The following is an 18,246-nucleotide window of genomic DNA, read 5'->3' as shown; positions in this document are numbered from 1 at the left end:
ACGAAAGCTGTGATTTATGCAGAAGTGAAGCAGCTGGAATGGTGCTGCCACAATCATGCCAGTCCATCCTCTGTGTGGAAACTGCCCTGCATAAAAGCAGCAGCTTGGAGGTTTCATTTATCGTATATTGCCCAGCCTTTGCTGTGTTGAAAAGGTAGAATAATACAAAACCCGCAAACATGTACAGCTGCCATTTGAGCCTAGCAAATTCAAAGTAAGCATATTTAAATTATGGGGATTTTTTAAAAAAGTGTCTGGTTGCTATTTAAAGTAACAGTACAGTATACATTCCTTGTCATCCTGGTGTGTTGCTTGTTTGTTTGTTTGTTTGTTTAAAAAATAAATAAACAGTGATAATGGCAAGCTTTCTTTAGAAGCATCGAAATCAAAGCAACTTGTGCCTTGCCCTGTTTTTTCGTGCAGACTATTCCTCATGGCTACACAATGTATAGCACTCAGATGCCATTGCAATCACAGCAGGCCGGAGGCATTGTCCTTTCGCCTACCTACAACTCCAGGGCCTATCAAGCAGCTCATTTGAACCCTGCTCTGATGGAAAGGCTACGGCAGACACAACAACAGCCGAGTGGGTACATTCATCAGCAAGCAGCTGCCTATCCTCAGCCTCTAACAGGCAACCAGCGGTAAGATGTTTATTAGGACCTTTGATATCTTGATGTATATAACCTTTGGAAAGAGAGTTTTGAAAATAGGTCTGCGAAATGCTGGAAGAAGGTATATGTAGTTGACCAATCTGTAAGGGCTGACAAGCTGTGGATTTTGCCTAACCTCTGATGCTGGGTGACAAATCACCCAGAGCCTGATTGGTTCCAAATAATATATAGCCCCAGCTGAGATTTCAGGAGATCTTGCTGCTTCTTGCCGATCTTTACTATCTGCAACACGTTGCGTAGCTCCTTTTCATTCTCATGCTGCGTGGGATTAGGCCTCTGATGAATGCCTTTGAAAATTCCCACCCACTGAAAATCCTTACAAATCCTTAAAACTTGGGCCTCAAATTTGTACTGCGAGAAGTGAAGCTACAGGAAGCCAGTCAGAGGGCCTTCTCGGTAGTGGCGCCTGCCCTCTGGAGCACCCTCCCATCAGATGTCAAGGAAATAGACAACTATCTGACTTTTAGAAGACATCTGAAGGCAGCCCTGTTTAGGGAAGCTTTTAATGTTTGATGTTGTGTCGCTTTTTTATATATTCTGTTGGGAGCTGCCCAGAGTGGCTGGGGAAATGCAGCGAGATGAGTGGGGTATAAATAAATAATAATTATTATTACTACTACTACTACTTGGGTGGATTTGAATAAATTTATTAAAACCTTCTGTGGTGCAATTTCTAACACATTTGTGGGTATGTTGGAGATGTTTGCTTGTTCTCTTTATATGTCAGAACTTCAGCTAATAAAATTGGTTAAATGAATTATCCCTTAGAATTACCCTTTGGTTCCTATAAAGAGAGTTAGAATACATATTAGTGACCTTTGTAATAAAATGTTTCAAAATGCAGGGCTCGACAGAGCATTTTTCCAAAACCGTAATAGCTATTAAAAGTCTTTGTGCAAACTTCCAGTTCTTCCTTGAAAGCATCCCTGAGGCTATGGGGCCAGCTGTGGGGACACTTTTGGCTTTCTTTATGCTACAGATGTTTCATTTTGTTGTTGTTGAAGAAGAAAGTAGTCTTGTTTCTTAGGAAAGTATAAAATGCCAAGACTAAGCCAATGGATTACTAGTGAACGATGATGACATAATTCCCTGCATTCTTGCAAGGATGGAAATCGTGGGATAATGGTTGACTTTTCCTCCTTGGATTATTAATCTGAAGATGAATAAGTGATATAATTGCATGTTGATATTACTCAAGAACTGAAAAATTCTATGGATTTCAATGTTGATTAGCCATTTTAATCGCCGCAGTTCAAGACTCCCATTGTGGCTGAATTCTAGACCTTAGTCTACATACATAAAGCTTGCAAACGCTTTCAGATTTTCACCTATATGTGGACTTCTATCAAAGCATTCATGGAGTCCTTTTTCAAAACACTAATATACTCTCTTACTATGAAGAATTCAGCAGTAGGAGGAGCAGTAGTGGCTGGTGAGGTGGCACAGGTGGGGTACCTTACTCTCCTGGCTGACCAGCACAGCAGATTGCTGGGCTGACTCAGAGGGTGAGGGGAGACACGAGGTGCAGAGAGCTTGACCCTGTGTGGCACATGGTAGTGGAGCCAAACTGCCACTCTTGCTGTGATGTGCTGCACTGGGCCCAGCTCCTTTGCCTTGCCCCTACCCTCTACCTCTCAGTGAACGCCAGTGGCCCACTGTGTTGGGAAGCTGGGACAGCAATGGTGTGTCACTGGCCGCTACTAATGGGAAGACTGCAACCAGAGCTTTAGTGTATATGTAGCTCCTACATGTTTGGGATGACGGCATGTTATAGAAAAGATGGTCTGTATTGTTAACTGTTAATCATAATCTGCTGTACCTCAGTTGCAGCAAATAACAGTTTTGTCTGATCCTTTTTCTGTGATTTCTTCAAAAATTACTTTAACCTTCTGATTGATAGACAACAGTAAGATCTTGCAATGTCATTGCCATTTTCAACTTGGCATTCCTTTTTAAAAAAACAAACTAACAAACCCAATAACCCTATTTTATCAAATCAAAGCATTGCCTTCTAAACCACTGAGCCTAGGGCTTGCCAATCAGAAGGTCGGCGGTTCGAATCCCTGCGACGGGGTGAGCTCCTGTTGTTCAGTCCCAGCTCCTGCCAACCTAGCAGTTTGAAAGCACGTCAAAGTGCAAGTAGATAAATAAGTACCACTCCGGCGGGAAGGTAAACAGTGTTTCCATGTGCTGCTCTGGTTCGCCAGAAGCAGCTTAGTCATGCTAGCTACATGACCCGGAAAAACTGTCTGCGGACAAACGCCAGCTCCCTCGGCCAGTAAAGCGAGATGGGCGCCACAACCCCAGAGTCGTTCGTGACTGGACTTAACTGTCAGGGGTCCTTTACCTTTACCTTTTTAAAGCAAGAATTGCACATCCTTGACTTAGCATTCCATTCTCTAATTGCTTCTACACATATTCAATAAATATTAATTTATCCAGGCAGCTGCAAAATGTACACGCAGTCTTGAAAAGATCTTCATTGGCAAATTCTATCCTGCAAAGCTTATAATTGCATTTAAGTATAATAGCATTTAAATTGAATGTAAATCCCTAATGTGCCTATTTTGTTTCTCTGCATTTGCTCAACCCTGATTGCATTTCCACAGAGGTATATGATCAAAGCATTTTGCAACATCTTGGGGGAGATGCGGCAATTCTTCACACAGCAATATATTCCAGAGATTAAAAGCTTCAGTTTTTAAATCTAGCACATCCTTGTCATTGCAGACTGATGAAGTCTCATGCAGTCTCCTGATTCTGTGTAATCCCCTTGCTATATAGAATCATTGGACTGTAGAGTTGGAAGGGACCCTGAGGGTCATCTAGTCCAACCCCTAGCTATGCAGGAATCTCAACTAAAACATCCATGACAAATGGTCACCCCACCTCTGCTTAAAAACTTAAAATAAAGGAGAGTCCACCACCTTCCGAAGGAGTCTGTTCCACAGTCAAACCTTACTGTCAGAAAGATCTTCCTGATGATGTTTAGTTTGAATCTCTTTTCCTGTAACTTGAAGCCATTGATTCAGGTCTACCATCTGGAGCGGGACAAAAGAAGCTTGCTCTGACTTTCATATGAGAGCCCTCTAGATATTTGGCTCTCCTCTCAGTCTCCTTTTATCCAGGTTAAACACACCCAACTCCTTCAACTGTTCCTCATAAGGCTTGGTTTCCAGACCCCTGATAATCCTTCTCGCCCTCTTCTGCATGCGTTCCAACCTGTCAGCATCCTTCTTAAATTGTGGAGCCCAGAACTGGACACGGTATTCCAGACTAATGCAGAATGGAGCGGTACTGTGACTTCCCCCATTCTGGACACTATACTTCTGTTGATGCATCCTAGCATAAAAGGTAAAGGTAAAGGTACCCCTGCCCGTACGGGCCAGTCTTGACAGACTCTGGGGTTGTGCGCCCATCTCACTTAAGAGGCCAGGGGCCAGCGCTGTCCGGAGACACTTCCGGGTCACGTGGCCAGTGTGACATCGCTGCTCTGGCGAGCCAGAGCTGCACACGGAAACACCGTTTACCTTCCCGCTGGTAAGCGGTCCCTATTTATCTACTTGCACCCGGAGGTGCTTTCGAACTGCTAGGTTGGCAGGCGCTGGGACCGAGCAGCGGGAGCGCACCCCGCAGCAGGGATTCGAACCGCCGACCTTTCGATCGGCAAGTCCTAGGCGCTGAGGCTTTAACCCACAGCGCCACCTGTGTCCCATCCTAGAATAGCATTCACTTTTTTTGCCCCTGCATCACACTGTTGACTCATGTTAAACTTCTGGTCTGCTGAGACCCACAGATCCTTTTCACGTGCTCTACGGGCAAGGCAGGTGTACCCCAACTTATGTTTGTGCAGCTGGTTCTTCCTGCCTGCATATAGAACCTTACTATTGGAATTCATGCTGTTAGTTTTGGCCTAGTTCTCTGATTTGTTAAGGTCCTATTGAATCAGCACGTTAAACTAAGTCCTAATCCTTACCTAAAATAGGGATATTGTAGAGTTGGAAGAGGTTCAGAAAAGGGCAACCAAAATGCTCCCCTATGAAGAAAGGCTGCAGCTTTTCTGACTTTTTAGTTTAGATAAAAGACAAGGGGGTGGACATGTTATTTGGATTTCATTCCATTTCTGAAAGTTCACATTACGGCTGTTTCTAGTGTATAGTTCTTCAATAATTAGAACTATTTAAAAAATCAGTAAAGATTGCAGTATATAAGAATATAAAAATCAAAATGTTAATAAGATGCTTATATATTTTGGCTTAGATGAGAAGCTTTATTTTGCATTTTTCTTCATTTTATCTATCTTTATTACTTTCAGCAACCTTCAGTCATATTTCATTTGGCTGCTGAAACCCTGCTGGAGTTTCAATTTAACGTGCAAGTCTAAAAAATTAAAACTGGCAGGCTCTCATTTTATTTTCACAACTGTAAATGATGTGCGGTCAATTCTTTTTGCTCAGATTGAGTCATCAGACTTTGCAGCAGAATCCCTTGGTTGGAGGGCCACTCGACGCTATTCCAGCCACAGCTTCCCACCCAAACCTTAACTCAGTTCAGATGCCTCAGGAACAGATGAGACAGAGACAACAACAAATTCGACAACAGAGGCTCCTTCAGGTTTGAAAATTGTCGTCTTTGTGTCACTGTGTGTTTATGCGGGGTGGGGGGCACTATTCCATGAAATTTTAAGCACTAGGGTACTGGATGTATTCACACATCATAGAATGCCCTAGTTAACAGCTTATTGTGAAGACGCAAATCACTTTCCTTGGCGTTACGCCTGAACCGGGAATCATGGTTTGTTTCACTCAAGACAAACTGCCGCCTGAAGCCACATTTTGTTCCTGACTTCCTGTAGCTTAAGTGAAGGAAACTGTGATGCCCAGTTCAGACAAAGCACTAAGCCGAGGTTTGTTGGTCCTGCTCACGAGTAAGGAAGGAGCAAAATGGGAGTGTTCTGCTCATTCCTGGTAATCCATAAGTCATGGTTCACTGTGATGTGTGAATGTAACCACGGCGTTAGTCCTATCCAGCCCCAAATTGTGTAGTCTGAATGCTAGCGGTCCTCCAAAAGTCTCAGACAGAAGCCTTCCTTAGTTGTTCTTCCTGAAATTATTTAAGTAGGGATGCCAAGGACTGAATCCGACACCTTATGCATACAAAGCCCATGCACTAGACTACAGTCGTACCTTGGTTTTTGAACAGCTTAGTTCCCAAACGTTTTGGCTTCTGAACGCCGCAAACCTGGAAGTGACTGTTCTGGTTTGCGAACTATTTTTGGAGGCTGAACATCCGATGGGGCTTCTGTGGCTTCTGATTGGCTGCAAGAGCTTCCTGCAGCCAATCAGAAGCTGCTCTTTGGTTTCCAAATGTTTTGGAAGTTGAACAGACTTCCGGAACAGATTCCGTTCGACTTCCATGGTATGGCTATATTTAGCTACGCACCTATTCATATTTGTGTGTCTGCATTGCTTTCTTAGGGCCTGTCTTCTTCTCTCCAATTTACGTTTTACTGCTCTTAATTTTATAAGCCTCTTAGAAAAGAAGGGTGAAAATAATAAGTAAGCTCAAGTCTCATCCCTATTCCCCAAAAAAGGATTTTTTAAAAAATTGTCGCTAGATGTGTAGCTGACCTTTTCCAAAGGGCTTCAGCAATTTTCTATAAAAGTGAGTGTTGTGAAAACATGTATATAGTTGAATTAAGGCCTGTAGTTAAGGAAGCATTAAATATTTATCTGCTGGGAGAAAATGGTTTTGAAAGTTTGTCTAGTTGCACTAGGTTTTAGAAATTCAAAGTATAACATGCAGTTGGTGAAGGGAACCTTAAAATATCTTATCATAGTTCATGAACACAGCTTATTGAAAGCAACATCCCTTTGTTCTTAAAAGCAACTTTGTTATTGTCTTTCTATGACAGCATCATAGGTAGTATTATAGTCACACTGGTCATATTTTTGCAGTTGCAGCAGCAGCAGCAGCAAGGACAGCAGCAGGTGCTTAGTCTCCAAGCAATGCACCCTCAGCAACCTTTGGTAAGTGGACGTGTTAATAATAGGCTTTGTTCTGGGGGCTCTGCACTGCTGAACAACATGGAAAAACAGGGTGATGTAGCTAAGTAGCTTTCCTTATCCCTACCATCAATTTCTGGGTTCTTGGAGAGCAAGTGCAGGGATGATAAGGGAAGTCGTGCTCCGTAAGTATAAAAAATGATCAGGTATGATGACATTGTATTTCCATCTCTGATTTGCAGGAAGGCAGAGTGAATCACCTAGTGGAAATTGTGGAATTTATATTTATTAATATAGCATTAGTATAAGTAGCAAGACAACTGTTTTCAATAGTATGCACCTTTCGGGTGCATGATTCTTCAGCATTTCCTTGCAGCTGTATTTTTCAACCAGTGTGCCTTGGCACCCTGGGGTGCCTTGAATGATGGTCAGCGGTGCTGTGGACAACACTGGCCTCTGTCCCTCTTTCCTTCCCTCCCTCCTCTGATGCCCTCTCAAGTCTCTGCTTCCCAAAGGCTTGCACATTTGTTTGCTGCAGCAGCCCTGGCTCCAAGATCCCCAGGCGAATGGTGCCTCTGGAGGCACCCTCTCTTTGTGTGTGTGTGGGGGGGAGTGTTCAGCTCAGAGACCAGGGACAGCAGCAGGAGCTGCCCAGAGGACTCCCAAGGAGAGGGGAGAGAAGAGGAGTCTGAGGGAACCCTCCACAAGGGAGGGTGTTTGAAAAAGAGTGAGGGGCTGCCAGCTCTGCAGGCAAGGGGTGACATAACTGGGCTCCTGAGCCCCACTGGGGTGCCACAGAAATAATGTAGTTGGTCCAGGGAGCCATGGACTGAAAAAATGTTGAAAACCTCTGCCTTACAGTACAAAGCAAAGGCTTTCTAATACTACTAGCCTGTTTTGTGTAATACTTGCATAAAGACTCCCTCTGGTGGATAGTATAACTGTGAACTTTGCTACAGCTTTTACCTGGCTTAACTAGGCTGTTTGAAATCAGATTACCTGCGATGGTACAAGGAAATTAGATTTGCAATCTGTTGAACACGTTTCTCTTCTTAATTAGTACCAGTCGGTATAGGCACTTCAGTAAAAGATACGTTGCAAGTTTTTAAATATGCAAGGACTACCTCAGGACATTTCCCAACGTTAGCATAACACAGGGATTACCTAACAGTCTAATTGCATATGATGTATTTGGTAACTTCCAGTCCTTCAAGGCTATCAAAACAGTTTTATGAGTACGTTATTATTAACATTGTGTTGCATAGTGACTGTGTACAGTCTCAAGTGTAATGGAAAACAGCTAGTTAGTATTGCGACAAAAAATAACTTGCATGAAACTGAATCGTAATTATTCTGTGGATTGAAGTAGAACATGCTGAAGAAGGAAAATGAAGCTGGTGAACAGGAGAACTTACTTATTTTTATTTAGAAGAAACTATAAACCACTTAATCAAAGAATCTCTAAGCAATGTACACAGAGCAATTTAAAATGAGTATCGCTCTACATTTTTTTTTAAAAAAGACAACAGATATGCATAACTTGTTTACATGTCCAGATTGGCTTGCTGAAACAGGCATCTAAAGCAGTGAGGGCTCCTGCCTAAAGTTAATAAATAGGGAGTTGCAGTGCTGCCATACGGAAAACTCAAGCCCTTGCCCACATTTAGCAGCAGTTCTGTAGATGGAAGTGGTCAAGTTGCCACAAAGGGCACAAGGCAATTCCTCAAGTAAACTAGTCTCAAGCTGTCTCGTGTACACATCATCTGTAAGAATTTTCAATGATTTTTTACTGTATGTACGCATCTGTAAACAGTTGTGAACACTGAGGAGCAACAGAAAAGTAAATCTCCGGTTAAATTTTGCAACCACAGCTCATAAAGACTAGCGGTATAGACTGGAGAGCGAAATAACTGCCACAGCCCTGAATTCCGTGTATTAAAAAAGAGCAGAATAAATTCCAAGCACTGTCATATAATGCAAACTTGAACGTTCACAAAGTATGAGGAGGAGCTGGCCAGAATAAATTAGACACTCAGGAACACTCATAGATCTATCCAGGAAGAAGTGATAACTCCCAGGACAAACTCAGGGTGGGGAGAGAAGGAAACCTTCAAAACAAGTGTCTGGGAAATTACTGACGTGGTTCATTAGCAAGTTCTCAAACCCAGCAACAGGTGATTTAGAAAAAACTGGAATACAGGCAACTGGAAGGAACAAGTGGAGAACAGTATCAGCAGCTTTCTCTGGTCTGACTGGAGGTGAAAATCCTAGAGGTTGAGGAGCAGGGAGCATTCTGGGCCCTAGCTACTTTTTCTTTTCCTTTTTTAACAAAAAGAAGTATATCCACTACAGTATAAGTGGTTTGTTGGGAAACTGCCATCCCCTTTCAATTGCCTAAAGTTTGCTCATGCTTTTTGGAGGCTTTGCATGGTAGCTTGCTGGATTCCTATAGGTGGTGGGGCATGCTAGCAATTATTGCACACACTCAAGTAACCGACTGGTTGTAGTGGCCAAGTGGTCAGAGGTCCTCTCCCAAATCTCCCCTGAATTCTGAATTTTCACATGTCCCATCTACTGAATATATATTCAGGGTGACAGATTTTCCATGCCATTTCATCAGTAGCAGAGAGCTTCTAAATTTCACATTGAGTTATGAGATATCACATGTGCTTCCAGAGCACAAAGGAAGGTTCATCCTGCTCAGGCACACACAACATCTATCATCCTCATCCTACTAGTGTGAATGCCAGCTGTCACAGCATTATTTTGCTCTTTGCCTTCTCCAGACTCACTAAATGCCTGCCAACACTAATGGCTTGCACGTTTCCATCACTAGAGTATTATTTAAACTAACTACGGATAATCCTATGTGATAAATACTGCACAGAATGAAATCCCTCTACAAGGCAAGAGTCCTTGAACCTTCAAAGTTTTGCAGCTTTGTGCTCCTAAACCTACAGCAGAAGCAAAGGAGGCTGAACTTGAACTTTTCAATTAGTTGTTATATTGGTTTAGTTTCCTCCTGAGGATAATATATTCTTTCAAGCACATAGAATTGCATCACCGGTTGGGAAACAAGAACCAAGGTTGTGCAAACAGAGCTAAATTAAATACAGTGGTACCTCTACTTATAGACGCGACCCGTTCCTGGGTGCCGTTTGCACCCTGAAAAGTCCGTAAGTAGAGCGTCTCTTCTGTGCGTGACGCAATAGGGCGCTCCTGTGCATGCACAATGCACACAGATCGCTCCTGCACATGTGCAAAGCGGCGAACACGGAAGTAAAAACTTCCAGGTTTGCCACGTTCGTAACCAGAGAAATGCAACGTGAAGTAAACACAACTCGAGGTATGACTATAGTAGAGAAGACCCTTTGCTGAATTTAAGACTAGAGGCCCCACCTTTCTCTGCCTCCGTGCCCACGGTCACAGCACTATTTCAGAGACTGCATCATTTGTCTGTATTGAAAGGATAAATTACGTTCTCATTGGCATCTTTCTTTGTAGGTGTTTTTCTGTTGTCTATTTGATAGCTTTGTTTTGATTGTTCTGTCAGTCTGTTTTACAAAGCTATAAAGCACTAATCCAATGTAAGTAGGTAGGTTTGGGCATCTGTAACCATTTCACCTGCTCCTCTAAGTCCTGCTTTCCCAACAGAAGTGTACATATTTTAATGTATAATTTTGGAGCAAGTTGTTAACCATTAGATTATTATTAATTTTTACATGGTTAAAGTATTTTCAATGCCAAAATGCCCTTATCAATTGCAGTCGGTCAAATGTAATGATAGCCGAGGTAAGGCAAATAAGCAAAATTGCACAGTGACCTATCTGATCTAAAGGTTTTTTTGGTATTAGTTGTCCTACCCGAAGCCCTTTGGGATACCAGTTGCAGCCTTCTCCTCTTTCCTGGGAGTAGGCCTTGGCTGTCCTGTTCTAATATCCCACCTAGCTCACATAGGTTTGTTAAACAACCCAACCCACTTCTGGACTCTTCCATTTTTATTTTTTATTCAAAGCTGAGCTGCAGTTTTTACATAGACTAGTGTAGAATGTAAGTTTCTGCTGAATATAAAATTGGACTTTAAGGAATGCAGGGGTTTCCCTGCCCTGCTTGTCTATGGAAACGGTTCTGGCTTACATTGAAAGGTTTGGGGTTCCGTTTGGTAATCCTTAATTCCTTATCTTCAGTTTTACTTGTGTAAAATAATGTGTCTATTGTTTGTAGGAGCTTATACTGTGAAAAGGACCCCTTGTTTACTCTGGCATATCTGTGGTGGGAAAAGGGGCATGCAGATACCGGACAATGTCAGTACTGTCAGGAGTTCGGCCTACACTCAAGTAGGACCCTGGCAGAGACACATGCCCTAAGCTTTCTTCAGCCCGAACATCACAGCGACTGATGCCAACCGACACTGGCACACCTAGGGATCCACAGAGTTTGCGCAACTTGCGCGTGACAGACCTCAGCAACTCAGCATTTTGGCTAATCTACTTTATTTACATATAAACACACACGGAGCACTGCAACATGGCTCCCTCTCTCTCTAGCATCAGACAGCAAAGAGAGAAAGAAAAAAGGACAATAGTCCCACTTCATGGAACACAGTAACACAAACATCCTGTCTCTGTCACTTCCCACTCTGTAGAGTCAAAACATATACCATGATGTGAAAGACAACAATCCTATGACTGCAATCATAGAGCAGAAATTCTAACAAGTACGGCATCACAAGAAAACCAGGGACACAGGGATGAAATGTCTCATATGAGTTCCACCAAGTGGAGCTGAGTTCCCTCAAGTAGAGTAGCCACTTAACATGTTGCACCCAAAAACTGGGCAGAAAAATGGCACGTGGAGTTGGATATTTTGTTGTTAATCCTACATATAGGATTGGATTCCAGCTGGTATCATCCAACATGGCCAGTGTTCAGGCATGATGGGCAATGTAGTCCAAGAATAACTAGAGGGCCCCTTTGGCAACCCCTTATTTATAGCATTAGTTCAAGCATTAAAACTGAGCCCCCTCTCCCTACTCATTTGCTTGAAAAGCCTCTGGAAAGAGTTTGTGGAGGCAGTTCAAAGCCCTTGAAATATCTGACTTTAAATTTCAGGACGTGAATTTATTCATCCTGAAAACTTAACACATCTATGGCAACTGCCTAAACATAGGCAGTAAATCAAACCAAAAGAGCACATTAGGCACATGTTGTAGTTTTAAGATACAAATGTTCTTTGCATTTTTTATTTATTTTTGGCCCGCTGTAAAATAGTAAAAATACTTTTTTTCCATTAAGTTGTCATGCCGGCCTCCGTACTGATCTGCACCCAATAACGAAAAATGCAATTCTGAAGATGTCCAGAGAAAACTGTAATTCTCAAGAATGATAAAGCAAATCTGTATATTAGACTTACGGGGATAACATATGGTAAACAGGCATTAGACAGAGTTTCCATTTATTTGTCAGGGCAGCCAAACTCTTTTTAAAGCATTTGGCAGGTTATTTGCAACGAACAAGCATCAAATCTAATTTATGTCTCCATCAAACTTTTATTGTTAAACTGTTATTTTAATAAATCTTCACCAATTGTATAGCCAAAATATGCACTATCAGGTTTTACTTCGGGTTTCAGGAAAGGTATAATGCAGCAAGAATTACATACCTCAGAAATAATGTAACTGGGATTGGGGGTGTTTCCCTGACAGTTGGACATAACAGAACTGTGTTATTATCCACATCTATGTTGTTTTAAATAAGGAGGTGTAGGACAGCAAGTACATTTTATAGAAACGGTTCCTTCAATCATAATTTCATGAAATTCATATTCTGAGTGCAAAGAGCACAGATTTCTATGGAAGGGATCTTCTGGCCCTTCAGAATCAGGTTAGCCTGCATTGCTCAACAACACTACAACACCCATGGCTCAGTGAGACTGTGAGTGAACAATGCTTAAGAGTGTCAGCAGTTTCCATAACATTAATCATAAAAGCTGCTGACTCTCATGCATGCACACATTTCATGCACAATTGGGCTGCATGGTAGAGACTGACATGGAAAAGGATCAAACATGCCTTAATGAAAGAGGTATGTATGTATACTAGCCAACCTTTCCACCTGAGAACCCTTTGCACTGTCTTATATTAGCTTTATTTTTACAGAAATATCTCTGTTTTCTTTTCCAACTCAGCTTGCATTTCCCCTTTAAAGTTCATTTGCATACATGATACCTGATATATAGTGGGCTTTATTTTCATTATCAGCTTCATAATATGTACACATGCCTCCAGCAGCTGAACATTTCCTCTGTATAACTGAAGGAATATGAATGTATAATTTATTATTTGGATGTATGGAAAATATTATTAGCTAGATGAGAATGTAGGCTTCTAAACTTCCAACAAAATATTGGGAACACAGCTCCAGTTGCTGAACCCTCCAACAACTTGAAAGAACAATTCCAGAGGGATCCATTATCTTCTGAATGAACATAGGAAAAAGATGCTAAAGCCTGAACTTTCTAATTTTCTTTCTTAGAAAACAAAATAGAAAAGAGTACCAAGCGATCCCTTATTCCAGCACTCCAAAATACATGTGCGGTTTCATGCCAGGGTCATTCAGATTGTTGGCTAAACATCTAAGGCACAGAGCATCAAATGTTATATTTTTATCAGTATTGCATGTGTAAAGTTTTATCACTACCACCATCATACTTTACATAGGATAAAATGTCTGAAGGACCTAAAGCTTTGTCCATAGAAATCAGTGGATCTGTGAATTCTTACTAGGAGTTGAGCAGAATTTTGTTGTATGTATATTTATTGTTCACCCTTGGAGTATGTGGAGGCCAATAAGCATTCTTTAAATGGTTTAAGAGATGATCCCTTGTCAGGAATCATGACCATCTGTTGATGAGAAGGGCAGTTTACCCCAGCTGGTTAAAGCCAGTCTAGCTGCAGGTGTTCTTTTTACCTTACAGCTCTGTGGTGCTTTTTAAGGAGCCCACTGTGTATCGCTGTTAACTTAGCATATTCTCTGCACAATGCTGAACAAACTGGGCTGGAGTCAGCTCCCCAAGTCCAGTACTCTGGAGAAAACATGGGTTTTCAAGGTTTTCTGATTCACAAGGGCATCGCAACATTTTGGCATAATCTTTCTCTTTCCTCCAGTCATCCTGAGTTGTCAGTCCTATTTCCCCCTCATCCTTGGCTCCCCTTCTAGGTTCTTGGACTTGTTTGGAGAAACTAATGCAGTGTTCATGCAGTGTCCAAGAGAATTCTTTGCAACTACCTGTCTCTAAATCCAGTGTCTCCAAATCCAGTGTAGGCTTGAGGCGCTACCCCATCAACCACAGTTTGCCCTCAGCCAGCCCCTACCTGCCTGGCTTCTTTCTTAAGACCACCACTTTCTGCTTCCAGCTGAGAATGTGAGAAGTTTTGCTCTTGTGTGACAGAGATGGCAAGAGACTGTACCACTTCCCTCTCAGGTACATGGCTGGAGCCAGCAATGACAGACCTGAACAGCATTGGATTTGCTGATGCCTTAATCCAGGGACACCCCCAATTTAGTTAAGTCGTCCCAGTTTCTGATTTGATCCCCAAATTTCCCACTATTCCTTAGGATGTTCCTATTTTTATGGGAGAAATATGGAGTTATCCGATCCTTAAGCCGTCTGAAGGCAATCCTGTTTAGGGAAGTTTTATTAATGTTTAATGTTTTATTGTGTTTTTATATATACTGGAAGCTGCCCAGGGTGACTGGGGCAACCCAGTAAGATGTGTGGGGTATAAATAGTAAAATCATCATTATGGAATGGGACATCCCTATTTTCATTGGAGAAATGTTGGAGGGTATGTTTTTATATTGCATTTTCCTGTGAGTAAAAGAGGGCTGCCTCTTCACTCACATGATTCTTACACCCAAGCTGTTCTACACAGCAATATCTTCACCAAAACAGGTGTGGCCCAGTATCCTTGCACTAATGCACTGATCAACCTGAATTGAATTGAGATTGGAAGCCTGGTCTACCAGGCCAAGCCAATTGTTTCACATGGATTCCTCCAAGGGGAGGAGAAGAGAAGTTTGGTTTCAGTCACAGACTTCATGTGCAAGCTAGACTAGAATGAAAGGGTTATTTCTTATTACTCTCATAAGTGGCATCTTCCTTCTCTGGCTGGCAAGAATACATTGCAGGCATTGTAGGTATACCTGCTAGTGTGTTGCTGATTTCCCCCCCCTGGTGTTGAATATTGCAGTTTCCAAGACAAGGCTTGCAGCAGACACAACAGCAACAACAGACGGCTGCCCTCGTCAGACAGCTCCAAAAACAGCTGTCAAGTAAGTATGCAGCACTGGATAAAGTATTTTGTGTTTCTACAGCTGGGAAGTACATTTTCTGCCAGTTAACTTTCCGCAAGTAATAAATATTGATGTAGTCAGTTCTGGTTTAAAGTAGTTTATTTTGTGATAAGGCCTATAACCTGAAAATTGCCACGTGCATGGATGCTGTTGATCAGTAGGGGTAGGTCTGGGTACTGGATATGATCTGCCATGGATGTACATCTAAGTTGTATAGCTCACACCCAGAATACTCAAAATAGTTGGTCAAACTTTTAAAACCGGTTTAACTGGCAAGTGTTTGTGAGAGAAGCAACTGAGTGACTTGCCCTTCTCCAGGGCTACAGTTCCCAAAAGAGAGGAATTGGTACAGGCATTCCTAGTTTTGTGGAGGAGCTTCTGTTCCAGACCTCTACATGTGTCATCAGAGCACACAAAAGCCCATTCTGCCCAGCTTCGCCCCATTCCACCACTCCTGCTGTCCCCCTTTTCATGATGACATGGGCTTACTTCCAGATTTGGTGCCATGCGTGTATGTGCAATTGTGCATCATTTGGATGTGCCTAAACTGGGAGTTGCCTGCACTTTATAAGGAGGGAAGCCAGGGCAGTGAAACCAAACACTTGCAAGCCACGAATTTGTGCTAATTTTTTGGTTCTAAATCACACAACTTCTATAGATCAAGCCAAATGCTTCCCACTACCAGCCATATGTAGCAGTCCTTGGTTTTGCTACCTGTTTGGCACTGCAAAAAAATCAAATCAAATCAGGGTGAGGTTGCCAAGCACATGACAAACCACAACACATGGGTGATGGCCAGTGTCGTGGGCTACATGTTCAATTGCCCTACTTTACGTTTATCATAATTCTGTCGCAGCAACTCTCTGACACAGCATCCTCAGGTGCCATAGGGCTTTGATGGTCAGACCTTACACTTGATGAAGATTTTTTGTTAGCGATAAGACATCCTGAGCACCAATCCACACACATTCATGGGAGATACGGTCCGCTGAAATGTTCGTTTGTAGGATCAACCTCACCACTAGGTGTGATTCTGGGTGGCTGTTGAAGCTAAGGCACTTTCACGCCATAGGTTTCAAATGCCTTGATACCACTTTAAACAGTCATGGCTTTCCCCCCAAAGATTTCTGGGAACTGTAGTTTAAGGGTGCTGAGAGTTGTTCAGTGACCTCTATTCCCCATTAAATAACCGAAAACGCAGAGTTGTAATGTATTTGGTTTGGGTACTGTTTGCCACCAGTTTATCTAAACTCGCCAATACGTTCTTTTTGAAATCCGTGGGGCTCCTCTGCACATTAACCCGGAATTAAATCTCATTGACTTCAGTAACTTGGCACAGGATTTTAACATTTGGGCATGTTCTCCCCCCCTCCACCCCCATTTCCTAGGTAACCAGCCACAGCAAGGTGTGAATCCATATGGCCATCCTTCAAACTTCTGAACCTGGAAGATGGGAATAAGACAAAGTGTTTGCACTGAAGAATAGGGAAACAGAATTTGTTGCACTAATTATCTCTCTCTCCCCCTCCCAATTTTTTGTGCTGCAACTGATGTGAATATATAAGAAATAGGTGATTTTTTTTGTTTTTGCACTTAACTAATTATAAATGTATGGATTATGTGGGATTATATGAAGAACATTTGTTGCTGAAGAATATATGGATTTGGTGCTTTTAGGGTATTAACACTCCCTGCTCCCCTCTACAGGATTAAAAATCCTTCCTTTCTTTTTGTGGAAAACAAGTTTTGTTTTTCTTAAGAACTGCACTGGACCAAACTACTTACGAAAAAGGCACTTCCATATTTTTTTTATTTAATGCACAAGGGTGGTTCCCCCCCCCCTTTGTTTTCGGTAGAATGTGTATTGATTTCGTTTTTTAAAATTAATTTTGATCATGTTTGTAGATTTCATAAGCACTTTATAAAAGAATTTGTTTGCAAAGTTCCTGATTTTTTTGTTGCTTTTATTGTGGTAATAAAGTTCCTGAAGGAGGATCCTTACCTGTATTCATCAAGTTTCTATTTAAAAATCCAATAGTTTGACAATAGTAAGCCTACTAGACTTCAGTACAAATCTCCGTAGTAAGATCTCCTACCTGCAGATGATCAAAATGAGTACCCAAAACCTAAATAATCACATGTTCAGTCATGCTCAGGGTTGCAGCCTATAACTGCAGTTTGAGACTAGAATAATTAAATGCATAGGTTTTCATTCTGTTTCCTGTAATTCAACTGGAGATATGCTAACATGGTTTCCACAGCATGCACCGGAAATTAAGATAACCATTTTCTATTTCTCAGTGTGGGTATTTCAGAATAATTTCAGGGAAGTTGTTTAATCTTCTAATTCTTCTTTTTTACACATGTTTCCAGGTATTCTAAATAGTTTTCCAAAAGATTTCATAATACAGTTGAAATGTAAGGAAATAGCTGTTTTCTGAAATGCTGTAGAACTATTACTTTCCTTTGGATTTTCCATATATATTAAATAAAATCACTTCATCCACTCAACTGGGTCTACACTCCCCATGAAAAAATGTTCCTTTACACAAACTGTCATGTCTAGAAGACGGGTAGTTTTATTTTTGTATGATTTTATTCAGTCATGAAACCCCAGCTGCAGTCTAACGTGGTACATTTCAGACAAAGGTTTACCACCTCATCTGCTGTTTGTGAGAACTAGGCCTTAGTTTTCTAGTCACAGAAATAGTTACTTATTATTTTGTACGGTGGGTGTTCAAAAATTTGGTTATTTTTAGTTGTGTAAATAAATTCAGCTTTATTTATTTATAAATTTGCTGCCAAAGCACAAGTAAATTATCATCAGATTTATTACTATAAAAACAGAAACTATTTTAATCTTGTGGAAGTGGCATTTGCTCATATTCGAGTAAAGAATAATAAAAAACTACTGTTTTGTGAATTTTTAGTATTCTGTGATAACCTTTTAGAATTAGATGCACAAATTTTGAATGTGACTCATGTAGGGCATTTTAAAAAATACTTGAGACTATTTGACTATGTTTTCTGTATGAACCTTTCATTTGCCTTGTGATAAGCCGATCGTAAGGCTTACTGTGAATAAACAATCTCTACTGAGCAAATTAGTCAGATTATGTCAAATGAAATCTGCATTGCTATACCCGGCTGATGCATTTCTACCTTCCCACAGGATGTCCGAATCTTTAGTGTAATAAATACTTTTTGAACTGT

At 41.5% G+C, this 18,246-nt stretch overlaps 1 protein-coding gene across 4 annotated transcripts in view; it reads left to right on the top strand.

Moving 5' to 3' along the window:
• The window catches only part of MED12L (mediator complex subunit 12L), a 168,626-nt gene extending 150,380 nt beyond the window's left edge, over positions 1-18,246 (top strand). For all 4 annotated transcript variants that reach the window (XM_081910674.1, XM_081910673.1, XM_081910675.1 and 1 more), the window contains 5 exons: positions 424-644; positions 5,132-5,288; positions 6,632-6,703; positions 14,931-15,012; positions 16,422-18,246. In XM_081910674.1, coding sequence (XP_081766800.1) covers positions 424-644; positions 5,132-5,288; positions 6,632-6,703; positions 14,931-15,012; positions 16,422-16,474 — 585 coding nt within the window. In that variant the 3' untranslated portion in view covers positions 16,475-18,246. The remainder of the gene's footprint in view (positions 1-423; positions 645-5,131; positions 5,289-6,631; positions 6,704-14,930; positions 15,013-16,421) is intronic.

The sequence above is a fragment of the Podarcis melisellensis genome (assembly GCF_964234715.1).
Source record: "Podarcis melisellensis genome assembly, chromosome: 5".
In the NCBI taxonomy this organism is placed as follows: domain Eukaryota; kingdom Metazoa; phylum Chordata; class Lepidosauria; order Squamata; family Lacertidae; genus Podarcis; species Podarcis melisellensis.
This window is presented reverse-complemented; position numbering and strand designations above follow the sequence as displayed.